The sequence below is a fragment of the Thunnus thynnus genome, chromosome 7, assembly GCF_963924715.1.
Source record: "Thunnus thynnus chromosome 7, fThuThy2.1, whole genome shotgun sequence".
NCBI lineage: Eukaryota > Metazoa > Chordata > Actinopteri > Scombriformes > Scombridae > Thunnus > Thunnus thynnus.
This window is the reverse complement of record NC_089523.1, coordinates 15,945,648-15,972,064: the sequence shown is the minus strand read 5'-3', so window position 1 is coordinate 15,972,064 and position 26,417 is coordinate 15,945,648. Positions and strand designations below refer to the sequence as shown.

The 26,417-nt window shown below is 42.4% G+C and overlaps 1 protein-coding gene across 2 annotated transcripts in view; it reads right to left on the bottom strand.

Moving 5' to 3' along the window:
* LOC137185995 (rho guanine nucleotide exchange factor 17-like) overlaps window positions 1–26,068 on the bottom strand; it is a 74,372-nt gene extending 48,304 nt beyond the window's left edge. The window contains exons 1-2 of one of the 2 annotated variants that reach the window (XM_067594585.1): window positions 25,917–26,068; window positions 20,339–25,792 (exon numbers count right to left, since the gene is read on the bottom strand). In XM_067594585.1, the coding sequence (XP_067450686.1) occupies window positions 20,339–25,690 (5,352 nt within the window). In that variant the 5' untranslated portion in view covers window positions 25,691–25,792; window positions 25,917–26,068. Of the gene's footprint in view, window positions 1–20,338 lie in introns of both variants that reach the window. The other variant, XM_067594584.1, reaches the window with a different exon arrangement.
* Window positions 26,069–26,417: the final 349 nt, after the last annotated feature.

Here is a 26,417-nt window from a genome sequence, read left to right as displayed (position 1 = left end):
GCAGGGTTCAGTGTGTAATCTTTTTTCCCCTGAATGCATGATTAGTTCTCAAGAAAAGCTTTCTATGAAGACAGTTACTGTAACTGCAAGCGTCAACGCACTACAAGATCATAAGTCAACAATAACAAAAAAAACTGTCATTTTTTCCCTACACTCATAGAATTGATCATAGGCTTCACAATATTAACTTTATGTATAATCAATGGTATCTATCTCAAACTGTGCATTTTATGTTTGGCAGACAACATACAAGCATCAAACATAAAACAACCACAGTGAAACCTGTGTATATATTTAGCCGTTGCACACTATGGATGAAACATGCATAATTTTGAGAGAAATACGCTGCTTATAATAAAGTAACCAGAGAAAATAAACTTTAAGACATACAACTCAACCCTAAAATACATCACTGATGCACAGTTTATCAAAACTGCTAGTCCATGTAGCTCCTATGCTCCTGTAAAGTGACTGAAAACTCACAGATGTTGTAATAAAAATCTCATTACTACTTGAATTAAGTTGAAATTTGTAGCCAATGAGGAAATTAATAAGTGGACTGTTAATCTAATAACCCATAAAGATCATTAAAATACAGTGAGTCAGGTTATTACATCACTGTCAATACTATTATCACATCTTTTACTGTAATCATGGCGAATAAACATTCATTTAATATTCATTCTATACAGCTGTTATTACATTAACTGTTCATTTTTTTCAACCTATTCATGATAAATGTTATTGCATGCTAACATGGTTTTCATACAGTTATTGCATCACATTTACCTTTTCATATCTGCATCATACATCTTTAAAAAAGAAAAGTCTACAAATAAAAAACAAACCAGAGACACTGTTAAAGCCTTACAGTGTTACAGCTGCTGATGAATGTCTGTACACTGTGTGTGAATGCTTGTATGGTTTGTTGAAGTCTCCTTTTAACTGCTGGGTGTTTATATTTAGGTCTGCCATGCTTTGCACAAACCAGCACACAAGTACACACACAGAGTCCAGAGAGTCTTTTATGGTTGAAGGGCTGTTCGCTCTGTCAATAAGATCCAGATGTGAGCTCAGTGGGAGAGGGGATAAAAATAGCAAGAGAGGTGAGGGAGACAGAAAGAGAAGGAAGGAGACAGCGTCAGAAAGAAAGCAAGGGAGAGACGAAGGAGCGCAGATGGACGAAGAAACAATGATCTCAGTGGGCAAAGGTGGGGGATAGACGTCCGAGGGCAGACAGACTGATGGGCCGAACAGAAAGGTGTGGAAGACATGCAAGTTTGTTTTATTGTCCCAAACTTCTTCCTCCTCCTCCTCCTTCTTCATGTTTCTCCTCTCAAACAGAAACACTAGCCGCTCTGATGTCACCACATTCCTACAGCAACATACGCACACACACCCGTCCCACACACACGGTTGCCACGGACGACCAAGCGAACACATAAGGGCGGCCGTCATCTTTCGAGTCTTAAAAAAAAAAAAAAAAAAAAGTCCACATCTCCATCACTGTTGATACTAAGTACAGTGTAAGCTGCTAAAAAAAAGTGTTCTGTTCGTGTTAAGTAGTGCGGCACCCGCTGTCTTTTCTGTCTTTTTGCTCTGACGAACACATTAAGAGACGTTTTGTGTGTGTGTGTGTGTGTGTGTGTGTGTGTGTGTGTGTGCATGTGTGCATGTGTGTGTGCGCGATGGTCAAAAATGCCTCCCCCAAACCCACTTCCTGCCCTGCCCTCTCAATGAAGACAATTATGGCTCCTGCAAGAAGGATAACACAGAAGAAATAGCTCCTTAAAAGGCAGGATCCATGTTGTTTTCACCTCTGCGCACATTTTTCACATTAAAGCCAATACCGCATGTTTTTCCAAATATAAAGAATATGTTTTTTCAAGTCTGTATGAAGGTGTGCAGAGCCATTTATTATCTTTATGGCAGTTTGGCTTTATTAGAAAGTGGACAGTGACGGCAGAGCTGCCTGCCATTAAGATCACAGGCTTGATTTAAAAGGCTAATAATACAGCTTTCTACTTGGACACAGTTATGTTCCAACAGCCTTTTTGTCACATACTGTATACCTGGTAGTTGGCATGGCTGTAATTCCCATCACAAAACAGACCCCTTAACTTCAAAAGAACCAATCAATGTCTGAGGATGTCAGGGGTTTTCAGGGTTTCGAGAGAGTGAGGTCATTTGGGAAAAAGAAGGAAAGAGAGGGGTGTTTCCGCCAAACAACCAAGCCAATCAGAGCTTTGTGGGTGGGTTTAACAATGAAATTGTCATCTTCTTGTGACGAGTCAGAAAAGTAGCAACAGAAAAACTGAATTTGACATCTCACTATGGATTGATTTTGAATTCTTTGACCGATATGACAAACATTACCTGCTCCTAGCAACCACTGCTGCAGTTCCCATGTCAACCAAAGATGACATTGGTGGAACAGATACTAACTGTTAATTGGTTAGGTTAAAGTAACAACACCTCCCAAATAGGGAATGGTTAAAGGCTAAAACATGCTTCTCCGGGATCGTGTGATGTTCATGTAGCTATTTCTTTATACTTGTAGATCAAACAATCAACTTGCCTGAGATGCAGGTCAGCATAACACATTGGTGAGATTTGGGAGGTTGGCACAGCAGTTCTTGTGCAAGCTTCTGAAAACTATGGTTAACCACAAAATCCTTCTGTATTTAGGTTGGCATGAATGGAAAAAAAAAAAAGTTGGAGGCAAACAAGTTATGAAAGGCAGAACAAAGTGAGCTGGAAACAAATGAGGTTAAAAAAAAGTATAAAAGGCACAGCTCATTTGCTTACTTAAAAAAAAGAACACTCATCCAGTGGCTGTAAGGATGATCTGCTTCCTTCAAATCACGAGAAATTATTTTGCACTTCAAGGTCAGATTGCTGGCTATTTTTAGGAAATTGGCACCTTCTTATCATGGATGTTTTGTCTGCTCAGCCTTCATTCACAACATTGTAGCTTTTCAGTGAAAGTTGTATCTGCACTGACCTGCTAAACATCTGCTAGACAACAACATGATACAGCAGGACATGTGACCAAGATATGAATGCAACAAAATGACCGAATGCAATGAGTGTGTCAAAGGTTTCAGACCCACTGATATTTGTTCCCAGTTCACCTGTAGTTGCTGAACTAAAGGTTCGGATCCCAATCATACCACAGGCGTATTATTTTAGGTCCCTACATGGCCGAATCAAATGGATTCATGGATCGAATCCTGTCCCGACATTTTTGGGGAAGATAGTGATGTTTGATGTGAATGGCATCTCTGTAGCACACTGTGTGAACCCTAAATAAGTTCTCTCCTCCTTTCACAATAACATTTCAGAACCGCACAATTGAAATGCCAACCGGTGAATAAAATGTTTGATGGAGAAAAAAGTCAAGGCCTGGTTGAAAATAAGAAGCCCATTGAGGAGTGAAGAAGGACTACATTGTTTCAGTAAAGACTGACCCGATTACCCACAACCCCCTTGCTGTCACTGGATGATGGGAGCTTTGTGTGAGCCCTTCAAACATACCTTTGGACATACACACACACACAAATCTGCAGATAAATGGCAGTCATCATCATTAACCATCATCACTGCCATGGCGATCATTACCGCTGTTTTATTTGGCGAAATTTCCACATTGCTGGATGAATGTGAGAGAGACAGCCAAGGGACAGCAGGTCAGTGTGCACAGACACACACACACACAATCACTGGACTAACTGGACACTAGTTCAAAAGGTAAAGCTTGACAAGACAAATATGGCTTGTGACCTTTGACCTCTTTGCCACAGGTTGTAGGAGTCTGCTGTTGAACCAAAGTTCCTGTTTTGGACAGCTTTTAGAGGCATGAAGAGGTAAAACTATCCAAGCAAATATTAAAGAAAAGTTTGAAGAAATAGACAATTTGTGAAGCTGATTTTTTTTTTCTTAAAGGAATATTCAGCATTTTGGGAAATACAGTGAGAAGATCAATACAACTCGTGTCTGTACAGTAAATATGACGCTCACTTCAACAGAGCTCACTGATTTAAAAGTTATATCTTGTTTGTCCGTACAAAAAACAAAACCGACAATTTGTGGTCGTTTTGTTTAAAAGTCTTGCTGTTTTCAGCTCACAGTACCTTCTAATTGAATCTCTGTATTTTGTAGTTTAGTTTAGTAAAAACAGGTCTAGACAACAAGATCCGGAGATTTTTCACACCATCTGGTCCGTGGATCAGTTTTAAACGTTGCAGTGAGGAATGGTACAAGCAGAGAGGCCCACCGCCGCAGGGTTGAGCGGAGGTGTGCGGGGGTGTGGGCGTGTTTATTTGTGCTCCAGAACGTAACCACTGTAAAACAATCAGAAAACGTTTTGTGGATCTGATTCTCCGCTCACTACCGGCACTCCCTCTCTTCATTCACTCTCAAGCTCGCTCGACCACAGCTGCTCTCTCTCTTTCTCTCGTCTTTTTTAAAATGAGTCAGGAAGCTGACAGCAAAGTTTACTTTTAACGTTATCAAATGAAGAGAAATGTCCTCCCCTCCTCCTAGTAACATCTTTATACTCCCTAATGGCAGGGTTTACAGCTCTGATCAGCCTGATCTCTGGCTGTAATTGGCCTTTAGCCGCAGTGACGTTGGGTTGCATTTCTCCAAAAGTTGACTCTGGCTCAACACTGCCGCTGCGAAACGCACTATCCCCATTCAAATGAATAAGAGGACTGGCGTTTTTCACCACTCCACCTGATTTGGTCTGAATACTGCTAAACTCTTACTGCATTTTCAGCAGACCAGCACACCTCCAACACGTCATCACATCTTTTACCTTGCCATGCTGTGCAGTGAAATAACACTTGCGCCACACTCAAGGCTGTTCACAGTGTGGCTCAGCACAACTAACCTCACCACCGAGGAAAAACCCTATAATGCCGGGATCAGACTACATGATATTTTTGTCTTTCACAATGGTGACCATGTCAGATTAGGTAATCATAGTCCCAGAAATTCTTGCTGTTTCTTGGTTGGGAGACTGGCAACACTATAAGTATCACCCTGACCAATCATCATTCATGACCTTGGACAATTTCATAGGTCATGACATGCTACACTTTTCATTGGGGTGTCATGGGGTGTCCCAGATGCCACATCGTTGTTCTTTGATTATGTCACATTATACGCCCATTCGTTGTTCCCGACGTTCATAATCAGGCCCGATGCTGGAAATGTATCAACGACAACAAAATCATGTCAAAATTGGGCTGAAATCGTGGAATCTGATCCCGGCATAAGTGAACTTTAGAGGTGCTGATGGGCGGATGCTGTCTCTTTTGGACAGAGCCAGGCTATTTCCAGTTCCCAGTCTTTATGCTAAGCTAAGCTAACCAGCTGCTGGCTCCAGTTACATATTGAACAGACAGATATGAGTATGGTATTGATCTTCTCATCTAATTCTCGGCAAAAAGGGGAATAAGTCACAAAATGTCAAACAATTTCTTTTATTCCTGTCTTGTTATCAATCTCGCGACTCCCTCAGATTTATCTTGTGACTGCTTGGAAAGTCCCAAAACCCAGGTTGGAAGCCACTGACTGACAAGATGTGACCTTAGAAAACACAATCTGGAGCACAATACATTCCTTTAATTTACAACGTGTTCAATAACCTTAACCAAAGGTTATATTTGATTGTCTTTTCAACCCCTATCAGAGCAACACCTTTAAAGACACACCCTGTTTAACTCAAATGACATACCTATAAACACTCCATTAAGCCTTTGTTGCACTAGCTTGCTCTTTACCACATGCAAACAATACTCAGCAATCGCAGAGAAATGTGGGGAACTAATTTGTGTGGCATTGTGTGACTGAAGTGAAGTTTAATGACGTGTTATCGCTTGGAAAACTGATTTTCTCACAATCACTGAAACACAAAGTTCAGTTCACACACGCAGTGATTTATCTCTCCTCATTTCTTCCATTCTGTTGTATAATGTTGTATTGTATACTTCAACTAGTGGTTCCCAACTGAGTTCAGAAGATAAATCTGAGGGCTAAACTGATAGGATAAGAAAAAAAAACAAACATATTGTCACTTTTCTTGCTTTTCTCAATTTTTTTCTTTTAGCTTCTCAGGCCTCTGTAACTACTTGAAATGAAATAATCCAGGAAGGGAACATCAACATCACTCCTTGGCTGAATCTCTCGCAACTCATGAGGAACCACTGACTATTCTGATATGGATGCTGATAGTTGTATGTCTGCATGAGCTTGTTGTGCTTAAAACTTGCAATTAGCATCAAATTCCTAGATCCATATCAATTAGCAAGCCACAACACAGCCACGAGGAGTGATGAGGGAAAAGGAAAAGTAAGAGACAGTGAGACAGAGGAGGAGAGAGAAACAGGAAAAAGACAGACAGAGGGAGAAGACAGACATACTAGAAGAAGTATTATTTGGCTAAAGTTGTTGAAACACAGATACACACACACTACCCCCATACCTCATTCTCTCTCATTCACACTGTAACACACACACACACACATGCACACACACACACGTCCAAGTTTTCTCGGTTGAGGTAAGGTCAACATACTTTCAGGCTGACTCAGAGTTTTGTGAAAACTCATCTTGGGACAAAATGTTTTACTTAAGTACAAAGGTTGGCGGCGGCCAGAAAGATCAAGCCTCTCACCTGAGAGGGGGCAGGGAAAAGTAACAAGTCACTCTTTTGGACGAAATCCACATGACAGGGGTGATGTCATTAATATGATGACAGCAAAAAAGAGCCAAATAGTGAAATAATTCTCTAGCATATGAATGAGAAACAAATGTGAAGAGAAAAATACATACTACATATACAATAAAACAGGTTTTCACTTCAAAATTCTACTTTTTAGTGAGTCTTGTGAGTCTCTTTTTGTCATAAACTCATGCATGCATTTGACTAAATCAACACTAGCTTCAGAAAAAATGAATGTCACTCTTCACTTGAGAACTTTGAAATCTCACACACACACAAGCACACAGAGGACAGACACCACCTGCCTGTGAGGCTGCTTTGGCCTTAGCTGCGCCTGTCTCTCTTTTCCAATCATCCTCCTCCTCTCCCTGCGCCTTAATCCGAGACCCCAGCAGCCATTCAGGAGCAGCGCTCCGAGATTTCCAGCGCCTCCCATTCCCATTTTGACGAGCGTTTCTCAACTGGCAGCTAGAGCATGATCCAAACCGGCGGACCGATGCCATAAGATGGACGAAGGAGAGGGTGAGAGGAAGATAAGGGCAGATGTACAGGGAAGGAGGGAAGAAGCAGAATATTTCTACTGTCATGTTTCACTAGATGACAAAAGACAAGTGAAAGAATAGGACTGAATGGCCCAGTCAACCCACAGTCAGACTGAAGCCTAAACCCTGCATGTGTGAGTATGTGTACGTGCGTGCGTGTGTCCGACCACGCTGTAAACTATGCTATGCTACACGGGTGACACAATTGTACCATTGTGTGAGTGACTGGGGGAGATGCAGGCAACAATCAATCTATGACAATCAGTCTAAGTTCACAGATAGATATGCACAAACACATACTTGTATATAGATGCATAATACTGTAACCAAACACTGTCCACATTCTCTACTTCTTGAGTATATGTACAGTATGAATAATTTGATTAACCATTCTTCTTTGGTTCTCAAAAAGCTTTGAATATTCAATATAGTATTTCTTTTCCATAATGAACTATTCAAAATACTATATAGTGTATGCCCTGGCTGAACAACAATATGCACTGCAGCTAACTGGTTGCCAGGTGGGTGGTTTTAAAAGGAAGAATTTGGCTCTAAATTATAAACACTCAATTTTTTACTCTGTGGTGAGCAGTAAATTGAGATTTCAGATGCTTGAATCATCATTTTGCGCCATTACTGACAGATGTGTTGTTGTATAATTACATTTTTTACATCTAACAAAGGCACTGGAATGAACACTGGAATGAACACACAGACACAGCCTATTTGCTGCCAAACTACTTGAAAAAACAAAGCAAAACTTGTTGTTGCTGACAAGAGTGATGGCTTTTCATGGGCTAAGAAGTCACAATCTCAGAAGAAAATGACACAAACGCTAAGAAATTTGAGATATGCATTTTTTCACAGCTAGACATCCTTCACTGGCTAACAACTAGCAACTAGCTTGTTAGCTGGGGGGCTGCCAACTCTCACACACTGAGCGTGAGACTCACACAAGTGACACCGATCTCACGATCTCACGCCACACGTCTTTTCTCAAGCCAACTTTTCATCTTCGCTTCCTCCGATATAAAATTTGTGATTTTTTTTTCCAAGTTCAGACGGGCTGAGGCACAGAGCGAAACAAGGTTAAGGCAGCACTTTCCACGGATTGTCCATGAACACAACGATCATCATCTGTTTGCCAATAACAATGATTTGTGGTTGAGCATCCAACCCACTGAGCATGAGTGGAGCAAGGCTGGAGAGACTGTGGTGTTTGCGTTGTTCACACTGTGCAGCTCACTATGTCTGCATTACAGTGTATACACTGTATACTAATATTAGTTAACGATGGTTCAATATTTGGTGGGTAAGCACCTTCATCAGTATTGTATTTGTATTGTATCTCTTCAGCAGAGAGAGTGGTGAGGTTGTGGGTATCAAAGTAATTATACAATCTGACTTCCAGATTTATCCCTGCTGAGTTTGTTCTTAGTCATATTGTACACTGTATTTGTTTTTCTACCGTTATTTTCTCTGGTTCTCGGTCTGTATTAAGATGATAATTTATTCAGATATTACCTCTATTGGATAGACCTGCGAGACTAAAGTGGGGAGGGTTGGATGGTGGGAGTGACCTGGTGAGGAGCATAGCTATTTCTTAACCGATATTTTGTAGAAAAATATGAGTACATCAAAAATGCTACCCAATTAACACAAATTAGCAAAAAGAAAGCAGAAAGAAAGTCTTATGAAAAAGGTGTTGGTCCATAAGGCCAGAGAGAGGTTGAATGGATCAATTTACCATGAATAATTAGTCTGCTGGTCGATTAGTTGGTCGATATGCTCTCGTCTGACTAAATTCTCATTGGTCGAATAATCTCTGTGTTATTTTCATAAGGAGAAAAGTGCTACGTCAATAGCTTTCCAGGGGTAAACCATTATTTCCTGCGGCGGGAGGGACAGACTAACAAATTATCTGTATTCAAAACACCCTCGTTGTTTTCACAACTTTGAAGTCGCCCAACGTAATGTAGACTGCTGGGTCTAACTATACTCAACGTTTACTGAACGTACTGAGCGTTTACTGAATCTGTGTTTCTCCATAATGACACAACGAGAACCCCCGCCAGGCCAAAAAAATTTTTTTTTTAAATATATGATATCCGAATCAATAGCGTTTGGTAGTCTCTGTGCAGCGCTGATCCAGTACATGAGTCAACCTCTGTAGTTGCCTGGGAAACCACTGGTAGCGTGGCTACGTTAAGGAGTATGTTTGCGTAGCGAGTGGGAAAGAGTGTGGGGCAGAGAAGTGACGGTGGATATGAGCGGGGCAGAGGAAAAGGTCAGTAGTAAGTTTTCAGTCTGGCAGTAAATGTACAGTACAGACTACAGTGTGTCAGTTAATAAATGCTAAAAAAGTCACGTCTGTTGTTTCCCCAAATGCTGGAAAAGTGAAGGAGGTTAGCTCTCCCCCCCCCGCGCGACTAATCGATTAGTTGAAGATTATGTACAATTTTAGTTGACCAAGATTTTCTTTGGTTGACTACAGCCCTATGAATAATGCTCATTTTATTATAACCAAGAACTAAGTACTGCAAAAATACCCCCACGGAACAAATCTCACTCCAAGCTGAAGTTAAAAGTTGGCAGCCCTGGGCCCTACATTGGCTAATTGTTGTTTTTTTTAAACATAAGGGGGTTACTCATGTAAATGGCATTAATTCTTTGGAATGATCTGAGACTCCAAGTTCTGTGATTAGAGACCTCCTAGGCTGTTGGTGTCCTGCCAAACACAAAATGTTGTGTGCTAATGCTAATGTTGATGTGATATCACTACAAATAATTAACTTATATGGCCTTATGTCAACAACCATTCTAGGACTGGAGCTATTTATTTTTATATTATCAATTAACCTCCAGATATAATTTTTCATTGGATCTTTTAATTTTTTTTCCACAACCTGAGAGTGACAACCTTCCCTTTTCATCTAAAACTATTGAGTTAATTTACAATAATAAATACAGAAAAAAGCAGCAATTTTTCATATTTACTGTAAGACAAAGGAGCCAGCAAATGTTTGGCACTGATTTTGCTTAAGAAATGACTTTAACCAGTTAATCATGTTGTTAATTAGTTTTCTTTGTGATCAGTGAATTGATGAATAGACAAATTGTTTCAACACTTTGAGAATTTTCCGTGTAAGATAATGATGAAATGTCCAGTTAGGTATATATTGCTATTATTTGACATTCAAAGTAATGTGTAGTGCTAAGCCATGCTGTGCAGCAAAAAAAAAAAAAAAAATCAACACAATGACTGAGCTACTGGCTATCAAGTGCATTGTTCATTGTTGTTTGCCGCTGTACAAGTAAGACCTGCATGTTATGATCTCCTCTCCTCTGTATCTGGAATGGATTTTTGTGGCATGTGTGGCATGTAGCTGTAACGTAAATTTTAGGTGATTCCGCCTGGGACCTGGCAGCAAACAGTGCAGCCCGACATGAAGCGGCACTACAGCAGTTGAAATAAATTAGGTGAATCATCAACAAACTGTGAACCTACATGCTCACCTCTTTGTGGCCACGTGGACTGCAGATGTATGAGTCAGACAGAAAACTACAGGGGAGACTAACATGTCTGAGGGAAACCCTGCCAGAGATATACCATATGTCTAAGGCACAGACACACAGTCCTTGACAGATGACCCCATTTTCCTGAAGTTTAAGAACCAGGTGAAACTGGAATTTACTTCACGCACACACACAAACACACATTTTAGTAGAAATCTGCTTGTGCTCACAAAAAAGCTGAAATAGCAGCTCTGCTAGAAAGTGCTGTTTCAGAGGAGGCTTTCCTTACATAAGCAAAGTGCTCTGTAATTACACTGGGTGGATCCACACAGACTGAGAGGAGAGAGTCAGGAGGAAAGCTACTGGGACAGACAGAAATGAGGATAACAAAGAGGAAAAGAACAAAGAACAAGAACCCGAATAGCCACTGTTCAGGTCTTAACAGTCATGACTTTCCACTGGTGAGCTGGAGTACATGAAAAAAAAAAATCAAGGGACTATCCTTAAAAGGGAAAGTTAAAGATTTTCAAAGCATATTGCAACTGTCACCAAGCAAGGGGCAAGGACATCCAGAACGGTTTTCCCACAGATGTTTTTTCCTCGCTGTGAGAAACCAGATGGAGCCTCATGTTGTGATTTGTTTGCAGTGACCCTACACGTCAGTTGGGTTTACATGTATTTCTTTTTTTCAAAAATGCTCACAAGCTCTCATAGATACATTACAGTGGCAGCTGGTGACTCAAAAAATTGGGGAGGACAGGAGGAAAACCAACATGGAATCTTACAACAAACTGCATCAAACTATATCATTGTCCCACCTGATGAAATTGGAGGGGTGGGGGGCAATTTTGTATGCCAATAAAACAATTTGCTTGAGTGGTGAAAAGGCTGCTTCTTTAAAGACATTTAGCATATACATAATGTCTCTAAACAAAGAAGTGCTCATTTTAGCCATGGAGTGGTTCAAATGTGTCATTTTACCAATAAATTGAAATTCAAATTTATAGTATTGTTCTATTGTGACAACAAATTTATGTTCTCATCAAAAACAGACAAGATATCACATGATTCACAAGTGTTTCCTATTTATTTTCTTAGTATACAGAAATATATTAAGTAGCTTATAATGTGATACAGGTTCAGATCAGTGCTGAATACAAGAAAGATTGAGGGGGGGTGATCCATACGGATCATGGATCAACTACAATCCGTTACACCACTAGTTAACACTTGTTATTCTAGTTACCTTAAGCTTATTACTCAATATACAGCTCAGCTTAAAACAAACTAAAGAAACTGTCAGAGGCAAGCAGCCAGACCTCCTGCACTCATTCACTAATCACACATCAACAGGTGACTGAACAACCTCTCAATTAAAAATGAATGAATGAGTGAGTCCAGACAGCTCACTGTAACTTCAACAAGCAAACTACCCACAACACATTATATGATCTCTGCTGCATTCTTGTTAAGGAGATAAAAAACACAAAAAAGCTACACAGAGAGACATTTAACCATCAGAGATGAAATTAGCGACCAAAGAGACAGAGAGAGAAGCTGTATCTGACTCACATTGTCTGACGTCTTCCTCTTTCTATCATGGAGATGTAGTATTCATGTCATAACGTCCATTTGTGACTGTTGGTCATCTTGTTTGTTAGTTAACAAGAAATTTATGGCTGCTGGTTAATCAGTCTGATATCATTAGCAACAATGACAAACGAGCTAACTCTCCTGGTTGTTTCCCTGGTTGCTTCTCTCTCCAGCCTCCCCGGCAGCGTCCTGCAGCTGCTGCGCTGCCCAGTCCAGATCATTTCTCCCATTAGCTTAACAACAGTCCTTTACAGTCCTTCCATGGATGTATAAAGGGTCCTTCAGGCTGTTACAACAAGCTAACTGTTGCATTGGCTAACGCAAGGAGCTATCTACTGCTGCTACTCTGCCTTACAGTGGAGAGAATTGACGATGAAATCTGGAAACTATCATTGGACCAACTCAATGTCAATATTGCATTCTGGTTGTTGATTGGTAAGGGAGGACAGCCTCCCTTGGAGCGTCATTTTACGTGTCATGAATTAGCATGAAAAAAAATGAAATACATTAAGTCCAATGTAAGAGATCCCACCCTGTGGAGGACAGCAGGCACCCGTCCTCCTCTGTCCCCCACTCCACCTCCACCAATTGCGCCCACCAATAACAGCGATCACATTTTCACTCTCAGGAGAGCAGTTCCTTGTACGGCAGACGCCACTGAGCATGTGCAAGAATGCGATTCTGTTAACACTGTTTTTCTAGCATGTTGTGCTACATATCACAACTTTATGACTTTGTACTACATTGTAAATTTCTCTAAGAATTTCAGTATGAAGTCAAGATGCTGTGATATGTAGGGCTGCTAAAAAGTAGAAAACAGGACTGAGGAAAGTTACAAGCATAGTTTGACATTTTGGTGTGGATTAAACAAAGAAAATAGATACACTGTGCTAATTAAAGAGTTTTACTGCGTTTATATACCTGTCTGTGTGAGTTGAAAATGTTTCAACTTGAGCGAAATTCACGTGCATATCTTACTTCATAAATGTTTAGAGACTAGAGGAAAAAGGAGACTGGATGGAAATAACAGAAAGAACTGAAGTCTCTGGTGAGTCCAGTCAGAGACTGGCATTCACGTCCTGTCTGAATACACCTTCAGAGGTGCTGGTAGGCAGATTTTGATACCTTTGGACAGAGAACTGTTTCCTCCTGTTTCCAGTTTTTATGCCATGCTAAGCTAACAGGCTGCTGTACATTCTTGTGCTTGTCTTGGTAATATATTTAGATCAGAAGAAACATGATAGTGGACTTTGATGTCCGAACACACATTTATCTAAAGTTAGTTACCTTTAAAATTACAGCAGTATTTCTAAAATCAGCTCCCTTTTAAACTAAATATGTCCTTCATTAAATCACCCCCCTCCCCATTCAATCTTACTCAGTGGAACAAAAAAACATTTTTGTTGTGCCTGTTCCAAAAGAAACACACCAGGCTGTGTGTGCATGAGAGCGTCAGGCAGACAAGTTTGTGTGTTTGTGTGTGTGTGTGGACCAGGTATTCCTCGTGTTGTGGGAACTCGCCTCCCTTATGTGGACAAAAAGCAAGTCCCCTTAATGTAAATCATTAATTTTAGGGTGAAGACTTGGTTTAAAGTTAAGGTAAGTTTAGAGTGATATTAAGGTTAAGGTTAAGGTTAGGGTTAGGGTTAGTATAAGTTTTCAGGAAATGAATGTAAGTTAATATAATGAAAAGGGGACAGGATGGCCGGAGGTAGGGGACATTCTTGCTCCATAATTCTCTGCTCTCTTGGGACCTTAACTACATAGGAACAGAAACCACAGCAAACATTAAGGAACCAGTTTAGCCCCTCAGTTATTTCTGTTATTTCTTTTAAGTGAACTGCATGTTATATTAAATCTACTGAAACAGTCAAATCTACATAGACGCCATCACTTTCTCTAAACAGAACCACAACATGGTCATGTCAGTATCTCAGTACAGTGATCAATCCTCCTAAGGCGCAGTTACAACACTTTTTCCACCTCCACCAGCATAAGTAAACTCAAAGTGTCTATCATTAGAGACTGCCTGTATGTCACCAACCCCACAGGTATCTGCACTGCGACCTTTTGATCTTCTGATTCATCCCACCTCTTCCCTCTCATCCGCTGGAGACATAAACGAAGAACAAACCACATCCTCATCCTTTTATCTCTCTTTCCCTTTTACCTCTCTCAGCATCCTTCACTTTTTGGACTTCACTAAACCTGTGTTGACCTTTATATGTTAAAAAGAATCCCTCGCACCCACACGGTATCCTGTATGTGTGTGTGTATAGTGACCTTTCACTTTAAAGTCTGCTTTCAAAGGAACAGGATGTTTACTGGTTTGAGGGTAAAATTTTCTACCGCAGTGTTCTTGATTGCATCACAGAACTACTATATTAGTTGTGCTGGACAGAATTTCTATGACCTTTTTTCCACTAATAATGAGAATAATGGCCTAATCAGACTGTAAACGCCTCATGTAAATACCACAATCAGGATAAACTGGCGCATTTTGAAAGAAAATATATTTAATTTAACATGCATGACATATTTGGCAGATTTATCATTTACGGTGAAAGCTGCTTTTGATTACTTTGTGTTCAGAATATCTAGCCTCTACTTTTCTTTTCTGTACATGCCGACCTATGTGATATCACTTTATTTACTGCTGAATCAATTACTTCTCAACAATCATTGACATTTCATCCTTAACAACCAACTCATGAAATAACAGCCATTTATGGCTAAAAATGGTTGCTGCATTGATATCAATGGGATTTGTTTAAGTATAGTATAAACAGATGCAAAGTGGGAGAGGCAGCTGGTTTCGGAAGTGTTTTATCCCCATTCTGTGGTCCCATTTCAAGTTTTTCTTTCAAAGATATCCTCAGTGTTACTTAACATAGAAACACGGGACTCTACTGGATAATGTGGTTTAAGTTATGGCCATGAGTTTTAATCATTTCACCTTTGTTTCTGAGAAATCATGTCTTGTCATTTTGGCATGTTGGATGGCTCAAAATACTATAATACCCATGAGCCTCGGCGCCATTGCTATGGAGAGGAGGCCAGTCTATGTTGTTGCAGTTGAGAACAAAACACAATGCTACAGTTGGTGAATTAAAACACAATTTAACCAAAATTTAAAAGTGAATTGAGTTAAGCTGCAGTTTGTGTTTTCAGTTTTCTCATCATCGTAATCTTTAGCATTCACCCACTGTTAGCAGCGCACGTCACAGAATTTTAAGCTTGGTGTTTAGATATTTATTGCCAAAATGCACCTTGGGGGTTGTAGAACCAGATATTTCCAAATACAGTTGTTCTTTTTCTTTTGTACTGATTTAACCGTGAGGAATTCATGCCAATCGAAGCCGTAGAAGTGCTCTAACTGTGAGTAACATAATGTTGTCAATGGGAAAAATGAATGGAACTTTTATTTCCAGAACCAAGGGCACCCAGAATAGCCCCTCCCACTTCGCAACTCTATTGCCCCTGTAGCCACACCCCAAACAGTGATGTCACAAAACCACCTCGCCCTTGACGCTGATGATAAATCCTGCTGTGACATCGCTGACTGAGATGTGGCCAGAAGTTAAACCTGCTTGAAAATTACAAGCTGTACAAAGATGTATGTGTTTTTCTGTTCAAAGTTGCTGCCTTAGAATTGTCGACTGACCCTTTAAAACATCCAAACATTTATTCACAAACTCCCACACAATCTGTGGTAACACAGAGTTGCAAATCCATTTTTTCTCTCTACAGAGTTTCCAATAATGTATCAAATATACCATTAGAATAACTAAAGCCTATTTTTGCCTTTTCCCTCTTTATCATAATTTCAAGTTAAACCTATGAGTCAACAGCAAACTGCTACCTTTACTATTCCTTTACAGCACAACTACATTTGGGGAAGAGTGGGAATTGCAACAGGGGAGTGAAAGAAAAAATAATAGGCAGAGGGAAAGTATTTGATTCCATGTGGGTGGCCTGATAAAACAAAGTCAGTCATAAATCTAAAGCTATAAACACTGTGCTTTTAGACCTAATCCATGCAGAGTGGAGCATGTGTGTCTTTCTTCTCTTTTGGCTTTCTCCTTTCGTTGCTCTTTCACCCATTAACACTGCAACCAGCATCTTCTTTATACCTGTACTGGCCTCATCAATAGGATGAAAGGCAATACATCACCATTAGTGTAAGATGAGTCAAGCTGTTTTGAGAAATTTGTTAGTATGACTGTAAGTCAATTTGAGAACTTTGCAGGACACCAAGCTGTCCTTTGTTTATGCCAGGGTTATACAAGAAGTACACATATTAATAGGGATGGAAATCCTTGTGAGCACCAACTGTCCAAATGTGTCCAAAACACAAAGTACAAGTACTTAAAGTTGGCATCAAATGCTTCGTCACATTCTTAGTCTTGTTTACTTATTCCTTCATCAGATATTTCCTGATTTAACTCATAGTGTTACTAATTTTAGACTGTTTTATTGAAGCAAAGTTCTTGTACAAATGTTTGTGTTAAGACAGAAAAAACAAAGTGAAATATCAAACATGTTTTTATGGTATCAATATTGAAACTTTGAACATTACCCAATACAGCCACTAATGCATGACACACATGAATCTCTGGCAGTCTTCAGTTCTTTTGGGGAGTTGAGAAGACTGTTATGCAACAGGAGAAGGGAAGATGGGCTGCATTCCTGCTGCCTGCTAAAGTGAAAACTACTTAAACAGAGGAAGTGCACACACAATTATTCAAGAGGAATCGTAATCCATCAAGTGGAAAAAACAAAACAGTAACTTCTTTCAACAAACAACTGTTGTTTTCTGTAATACGTTACATTACTATCACTTTGAACCTGTCTGTTCAGCTGCTGTGAAGGAAGAGCTGTTCTGTACCTGAGATGTGTTCATTGAGAACTTGAGAATACACTCATGAAAAGTGCACAGAAAGCTGAATAAAGCCAATAGTGCTCTTTTTCTTTCACTGATTTTCTGTTCAAATTAGTGCAATAATGTTGTATTAACAATTACTGTGTCTCCATGTAATCATATTCTGACAATATTCTCATATATAGATGCCTGAGATCAAAGTTTCTATGTCTAAATGAAAAACAAACAACATACTGATGTAGGTAACAAACTGAGACCGTTTGTTACCTACATCAGTATGTTTTTGTAAATCTGTATCTATGGTTTTGGATACTTCAGTAATTCACAACAAAGCAATATATCAAAATGTATGCACATACTAATTTAGTACAGATGACCCACCTCTGGTTCAAGTACAAATCTAGCCTTTTTCTACCATCCTCTCCCATCACCTCCCCCTCCCTCCGTCACTGTTTCATTCTTCAGCTCTCTCTCAGTTCTATTTTAATCCTGCAACTTTTTTTCAGCCAGCAAGTCGTTCCTTCCAGCTCTCGTCTTTTTTTGTCTTCGTCTTTCTTTCTCTCTACCTGATATTTGGCTTCGTCTGCCTTACACCAAGACAAACGTTATGACCTCACTTCACTGCAATGTTCCAGAGACACAGAGAGAGGAGAGAGACAGCAAAAAAGAAGAATAAGACGACATGTTGGAGAATTTGTTATAAAAAAGACAGAGAAAATGCAACATGCTTGCACACTACAGACTATAACCGACACATCTGGATGAGGAATGAGGGACTGATGGAGATGAGAAAAGGGAAAAAAGAGAAGAAAGTACATCAGAAATATAGAAAAAAGTGAAATTAATGACACATTTTGGTGTGAGACAGCAGGCAATGCACTATGGGTGCAGAGCCTGCCACACTCCACTCTCCAGAAAAGGAAAAACTCCTTTTCTCCCTCTTTCGCCTTCTTTCTTCCTTTCTTTCTCCCTTCTCAGAACTTGTCTGTGCCCCATTTTGGCCTGGCACAGTTATTGTTACATTCAGTCCAAATCACACACACTGTCACGGTGCACCAGAGCTGCAGGGCAGTGCTCTAAACACAGCATGTTGGCAAAACTCTGGGCTCCAAACATAGAAACAAGGCATTGATATATTCCAGACAAACAATATGCGCATACACACACACACACACACACACACACTCACACTCACAGAAAGAAAAAGAAAGAGGAAACCAGTTTATAATACACACACACACACACTCTCACACACACAAACATACATATGTAGGCTAGTCACAAAAACACACTACACACAATGAAGCGCACTTTCGCACACGCCAGCCGGTGGTGCTGGATATCATCAAACACTTCAGTAACCACAACAACTTCCCGTTTCCCTAAACCTATTTCCTGCCTGGTGAGGTCACTCGCCAGCTACTGCTACTGTCACTATAGCAACAACAAAAGACAATGAATGGACAAGGGACTGAAACAATCGACAACTACTGAAGGCCAGAGCAATATAGGTAAATACCATCAAAAGTCAGCAGAGCAGCTTTGTGAGAGAACTTCAAAGTTGAGAGAAATAAGTAAATTTTCGTAGTGGGATAATTTTTAACAAATAAAAACAATATGGTCTAGATTACTGAACTACACACAGTGACAAATCACAAGCAACCACAGGCACCATTTGGCCTCCCGACCAAAACTGAGTGATTCCAGGGCTGCAAAATGGTAACTGCAATTAAAAAAAATAGTTATGATGTTGTGAAAGCAAAGCCCTGGATGTTGTGTCTACAACCTTCTGTCCTGAACTCAGTGAGAATGGTAATCCCTGTGTTGTTTTTACTTTCTCCATGCCTGTTCAGAGCCACATCAATGACTGTCTAATAACTTTGACTTTGGCTCTGTCAGATCTCCAGTATTATACATGTTAAACCTCACAATGGGCTATAACACAAGTTTCAGTTTAAGATTAAGTCACAAAATGCTGGTGACAGTTAAAAAATACATTAATTTACTGTCAATTTATTGTTCTGTTTAATTAGCTGATATTGATTTTTGGTTATATCATTCAGTCCAATCAGTTAGCCTTTTGAATGGCTGTAATATAATAAGTGAAAAACAGTATCCTAATGTTTAGACACCGCTGTAGCTTCGGTAACACAGACACATTCACACACTCTCACCCTATCTGTGTTTGGGTGAACTGTTTATTACATCCACTCTCTATGACTCTATAACTCTGGCACCAAGACAATCGATATTGGATGAAACAAATAAATGGAAACAGAAACACACACGCAGCGGTCCTTGGTCCACTCTTTAATGCCCTTTGTCTGAGATTTGTTTAATCAAACTAATAACATCCTCTGATGTTTGTTTAACACTGCTCAGACTTTAATGGCTTCTGTACTGTAGTCGCACTCGCAAATGCACTCTGAAAAATAACTATATGAGTTCTGATTCACAGCACTTCGTAAAAGCACAGACGCACATGTGTACTTTTGGATGTAGGAATGAAACCAAAGGAACGAGCCAACTGTACAAGACTACATTAAAGGCTATTTAGGACAACTTGTAGCTTACCTCAAACCCTATCCATCTTCCATCATGATAACAAAAAGCCAGTTTCACCATAATGTGACATCTGAATAAAGACAGTAAAGTTACAACTCATTCTCTCCTCCTCAAATACAAACCAGATTTAAAACCTTTTGTAAAACGACCCTTTCGTAATAAAACCATTCTTTCACTGTCTCCCACTAATACATGAGGGAAAAGCTTTGACTCTAAACTTCACCTTGAGAGCAACATCCTTTCAACTCCACACCAACCAAATTCAAAATGCGTGTAGTACTGTGTGTGGTGTTAATACTACAATATCTTCAGTACTTCTTTGTGTTACCCATCAATGACAGACTACACATAAAAGTTCAATCCAATTAACACCAAGTCATCAGAAATCACAGACATGATGCAGCAATAGAGTATTGAACTGACCAGCAGAGCTTTGGACTAGCATACATGGCTTTGAAAACCATTTTTAAAATGACTAAAAGAACAGAAACAGAAAAAATATGAACTCACCACTCTAGGCTTGGTCCTCTGCGGGATAGGCGTTGATGGAATATCCTCTGTACCCTTCTTTTGAGGCCCAGCTTCTGTAATTCCACTGGTGCCAGTCTCGCTGGGTCCCTCCAACACTGAACCCTCAGTTCCATCCCTGGTACCTGGCAGAGGCCCTGGGCCCTCAGTGTCTCTCTCAAGGGCGCTCCGTTCCAGAATATATTTCTGAGTCACATCCTCTAGAGATGGGGCCTCGTCTGCTGGAGTCTTACATGGAGGATCTGCTGAGGGTTGGATCGCGAGGCAGTCTCCTTCCTTCAGTGGCTGTAGTTGTGGAGGTGGGGAGATGGGTATAAAGGTGGCAGGTTCGCTGGCATGGCGGACATGCTTGGATCTGGGTTTGGGTTTGGATGGGGATTGGAGAGGAGGAAGAGGAGGTGTGAGGTCAGTTGACACCCTGTGATCCCCTTGCTTGTCTGAACCTGGTTCTGGGGGTTCAAATGGGTCCTCAAGAGGGGAAAACTGAGCCAACCTATTTGGACGCTTTCTGGAGGGTCGACGAACCATTCTGGGGGACAGAACCTCAGCGAGCTTAAGGTCAAAGTTAAACTTGTTCACCTCTTCGTCTTTCTGTTCTCCACCTTGGTCTATTACATCATCATCATCATGATTATCAGAGTTAGGGGTGCATTCTGATTTGGAGCGAGGCTTCTTGACTTTAGTATTGCTGTTTCCATAGTGATAGTGATCTGGCTGTGTCGGCAATGCATGTTTTGGCTGACTTTCCACCTTCCAAAGTTCCTCTCTCTGCTCGCTCAGGATTGGTTCACTGCTGGAAGGTGGGATCTGGCCAAGCTGATCCAGCTCACTGATTGGCTCAGCGCTGCCGGACTGACCTTTAAACTGAGGGTCATTCTGGGAAAGTAAAGGGGCATCACTACGGCGACTGGGGTCACTGAATGATTTCTTCTTGGGAGCTTTGCCGTTGCCATGGTCATCAGTCATCAGTCTGTCCATTGCACCTGGCTCAGCTACAATGCTCCTGATCACCCCACTGTAGTCACTAACAGCATCATCACGGAGTCCACCATCACTGTATACTGACAAGTCACTGGCCACACTACCTTTGTATTCTGACAAGGTGGCCACAGCAGAGGACTCTGGGGCACCTCCTCCTCCTCCTTTGACAGATAGAGATCCTAACAAGTTGCTGTCCACAGAGGAAAAATTGTTGTTCCCTTCCTCTGCTACAGAACACCGCCGCTGAGGCATGGGGTCACTGAGAGAGCGGTAGACTGTAGACTCCCCATTTCCAACAGCTGCCATTGTTGACTCTGCATTACTGCCATTACTGGAATCAGAGCCTGTGTTGTTATTACCAGAGGGAGAGAACTTGCGCCTTCGACGGATAGCACTGGGGGTCGCAGGGGCTTCAGCTCCTCCTGCAGTGCCAGTTGACCCCTGAGACACAGCATTGTTGGTGTTGATCTCCTCATTGGTAGTGTTGACATTGTTCATACCAGCGGTGGTACTCAAGTCCATGATAATGCTGTCACTCTCAGCCATACAGGCAGCGTGAGGCAAGGAGGGAGGTACGCTGGCTTCATTCAGACGATTTGTACAACTCATGCTGTTCTCTGTCATCTCCTCTCTTTCCTGCTTAAACCCTTCCACCTCATGGAGAGCCGATTGCTTCCATACGGTGACAGGCTGCCCTAGCACATCCCTAGCAATTCGTGACCCCAAATTAACCCCTGCTGACCCCAAAAAGGACCTTTCGGAGGGGTCACTGGGGCCAGTCTCTGGCTCTGTCACAATCCCTTCATCTGTTAAGCTAGACTCATGGCCTGAAAGTTCATCCACAGAGCGGTCGTAGAACATGCTTTCCTCCGAGTCACCCTTCAGTAAGGCTCTCTCAGTCTCTCTGCTCTGCCTCTTTGCGTTCTCCCTGTACTCTGTGCCCCTGCTGTTTAGCTTCTCCAGCTGCATACTTTGTCCATCCCTCTCGCTCCTCTCCCTCTCTCTGTTCTCTCTCTCCTTCTCATGTTTATCCCTATCCTTTGTGTTCTTAAACTCAGCCTCTTGATCTGTCTTTACCTCATCCTTAACTCTCACTCCTGCTTTCTCCCTCTCCTCATTTGTTTTCTTGACCTGGAAACATTCATTCTCCAAGTCATCCACAGTTCTCCTTATATCAACATCATCATCATCATCTTCCCTAGTGCTCATCTGGCAGATATCTCGAATAACCTGCCTGGCTTCCTGCACATACCTCTCCTGCAGTGGAGTTGGCATCACCTCATCATCATCATAGCCATAACCCCTCACCCTTTGTCCTCTTCTGACCCTAGAGTCACCTCCATCACTTTCTACTTCCCTGTCTGACACAGACACCCTCCCTCCATCCCTCTCTCCATCCAAGTCAAGCTGTTGCTCAGAGGAACTTCTCTTGGTGGGGCCAGCTGTTAAGTAACACCTCACAGCTGTTGTGGGTTTGTCTGAATAAGTGAAGGATTTTGCACGCCGCAGTGTGGCAGTCAAGTCTTTCAGTGACGGACGTCGACCAGAAGGCAGGAGGGTCCCACCATGACTCCGTGAGCCCATCCTGTACACTGATGACCCCTCCACAGCCCCGGATCTGTCCCCCTCATTTGTTTTCCGCACCCTGAGCTCTGACAGGTCAGATTTTAGGAAGCTCAAGAGTGTCATTGTTTCTGATGTGATATCAGGGTTGGACATGGATATCCGATTCTTATCTTTATCATCTACCCTCTGCCCACCTGTTGTCCTCCTTAATGCCATGGTGTCACCACCCCTAACGCCTGCAGATACTCCTCCTTCTCTGGGAAGTACACTGGAGGAGGAAGTAACTGCGGGAACAATCCTGGGGCGCACCCGCACAGGGTTACGGGAGAAGTTGTCTCCATGACCAAAGCTAGGGGAGCGGTACATGGTAAAATTACCATGGTATGTTTTACTCAGCATGGACGAGGATGCATTTCTGCTGGTGCTGCCTCCCGCTCCGCTAGTGTTGAAAAACACATTTGCTGAACGGTTGCCACAGCCAGCCTGGTCCTCCTCCTTCAGTGTCTCAGTGCTGGAGTATCGGCTGCTACAACGGGAACCACCAGGACTGGAAACAAAAGGGGGGATGTTAACTTTTGACACACGTGATACACCAGGAAGTGTCGTGGACGCCACAGGTGAGGAGATGCGCTCCCATTGCTGCACCCTGGCTCTATGACTGCTGGGTTCTCTTGCTGAATGGCTCCGAGATGCTGTACCTACAAATTCTCCTCCCGTGTTCTGCTGGTGGTGCCTGTCTAAGTGCTCCATGGTCAAGGCCGTATCACTGTCACTGTCTTCTGATTCGCCATCATGATCATCGTAATCATCACGGCCTGTTGCTAGAGCAACACCACTGACCTTCTTCTTCTTTCTTAGTGAGCGGCGGCGCACTGCCTCTCGACTGGGGGGCCCTAAATAACCAGGACTGTCCTCCTCACTGCCTGAAGACCTGCCAATGCCCTTAGCACCCCACCAGCCATTTTTACTGCGTGATAAATAACTGCCTCCTCGCTCTGTGACACCCCTCTCTCCTCCTCTGTAGGAGATGGAAGAAGCAGGGCCAGAGGGAACACTCCAACCCCCTCCTCCACCTCCTCTTCTTCTCCTGATGTGCTCCTCCTCTTCGTCTCCAGAGCTAAACCTCCATCGGGAACTGACGGAAGAGGCAACTCTTGCTGGGGCTCTTAGCTCAGTGGAGGGAGCTACAGTAGAGGAGGAGGAGGTAATGGCTTTATCTGGAGCTGGAGCAGAGAAGGGGGAGGAGGAGGTGGGGGCCTGCACTCTAGAGGAGCTATGTGAGGAATGTAAACTATCCCTGGGCAGCCCGACCCCCTGTCTATCCCTTCTCTCCCTCACTGTCGGCTGCTGAAGAGAGGAGGAGCAGGAGGAGGTGTCTAGGCTCAACGAACTGCTCAAAGAAGAAGTAGCAGGGGGCTGAAGGTCAGGGTTGGGGTCAGATGTCAACCCTGTCGTCCTGGGGGTCTTACAGGCAGCCTCTGCCTCAGTGCTGGGACAGTGAGATCTGTATGGAGATGAGTTAATCCTATGGTAGTGACTACCCCGAGTACAACTTTGAATGCTACTGCTGCTTTGAAAAGTATTTCTGCCAGAAACTTTGTTGTTACTCAAACTGAGTGACTCTGTGTCTGCCTCCTCATCATTTGAGTACTGCTGGTGGTCAGCTTTGGAATTAAAGTCCATACCATAATAAAATGTCTCTTTAGCAGTACCACTTTCTCTGCTTTGTGCTCCAACTATGCATCTCTCCTGCAAAGGAAGGTTTCTGGCTTCAGTAACAGAGCTGCAAGGTGCAAGCTTGTCACTTCTATCCGACAGAGGGGCACTCTCACAGGGGCTGAGCTGGTCTGGATGACCTCTGCCGACCTGTTTTAAATTCTCATAAGTGTCAGTCTTGTGCTGCTGTGTAGCTTTGCTTTGTCTCTCATCAAAAATTTGTCTAATTTTGGTAACGCTGGGCCACTTGTCAGAGTGCGGGGGAACAAAGTCACTGTGGTGTGTGGAGATATAACTTCTGTGAGATTTACAGGGCGGAGGAACCCCTCTACTAGTAACATCCTCTTCCTCATCTGTAGTCAAAGTCTTTTTGGGATCAGAGGTACATGCATTGATCTGCGAGTAATCTCTCTTACCAGAGTTGCTGCTGTCGGCTAACTGTGCAAAAATCCGCCTTTCACTTCTCTTCTCCGAGTCCGACCCTGACACAGAGTCAGTGCCAGAGTGAAACTTTTGCACTTTGTCCGTGAGAGACTCTGCAGTAGTAGTATTACTATCCTGGAAATATCCACCACCGCTGTCCTCATGAAATGATTTACGAGAAGGCGACCCTTCTCTCCTGGAGCTTCTGGCCCGGGGAAGAGTGCTGCTCCCCCGCGTCACTGGTGCACCGTCTCCCGGCGAGGCTCTATGCGTCCTGTCGGAGCCACCGCTGCTGTTGTTGTTGTTACTGCTGCTGCTGCTGCTGCTAAACTTCTCAGTGAGCTGGCGGATGGATGGAGAAATAGAGGAGAGAGGAGTGGAGGAGCCTCTCTTTGAATCTGCGGTTGGGAGGCCGGCGGTGGTGGTGGTGGTGGTGGTGGTGGCAGAGATTTTGGAAACTTTTCTTGACACACTGACATTACGCGTCGCCAAGGGTTGTTCTGCTTTGCTGGGCTCCGGGGGAAGGGCGACGCCAGCTGCCTCCAAATCCTCTGATTTGTGTTGTTGGTCTTCACTCCTGTTGCTCCAAGACCCCAACTTTCTGAAAGAGACGCTGCGATTCGCATTCTTCTTCTCTCTTTCTGCCATGTCTTTCTTTGTTAGATTTCATGCACACACATTTTTAACCTCACGGGTATCACAGATCCAAGCACCTTTTTGAATTGTGGTCCATTTCCCCCCCTTCGCAGCCTAAAGGCATGAAAACCCAAAAATCACTCTTTTTTTAATTTGTTGGCAAAGCCTCAAACAGTAAAGATTAGGCATTAAAGTGTTATAGTAAGTAGGTGAGTGCTCCTCTGTTATCAAAACTTACATGCTGTCGATCCACGAAACGCATCCGCGCAAAGAAAGCGCCACAAGTTTTTCTTTTTGGCCAAAACGTTCCCAACCTGTTCACAAACACAACTTTTCCATTGTTGTCCCCTCCTGTTGCCAAACTTCTGCCCATCGCCAGGTCAGCACGCCTGCACGGGCCCGACGCATCAGTCACCGTTAATTCCCAAACTGTTTGTGGATTCCTTATTTTGGCACGATTTGGTTTTCCGTGACTTATGTTGTTTTTTTTGCATGTTAATGCCTGAGATAGGGCAGAGGGGGGTGGGCGGGACTGGGGGTATAGGGGCTGTCATAGCTCCCTAGGGGATTGAGAGGAAAAGCTTTTTCTTTTTTGATAGGAGAAGACAGATACTGTGGTCAAACTGGGTGTAATTATAGCCCTTTCCCGTACGAAAAAGACAGCAGCTCTGTGAGGAGTTTTAGACGCAAAACCACACATTTTCCAGCAAAACTTTGTACCTGCAGCATTTTTGTAATA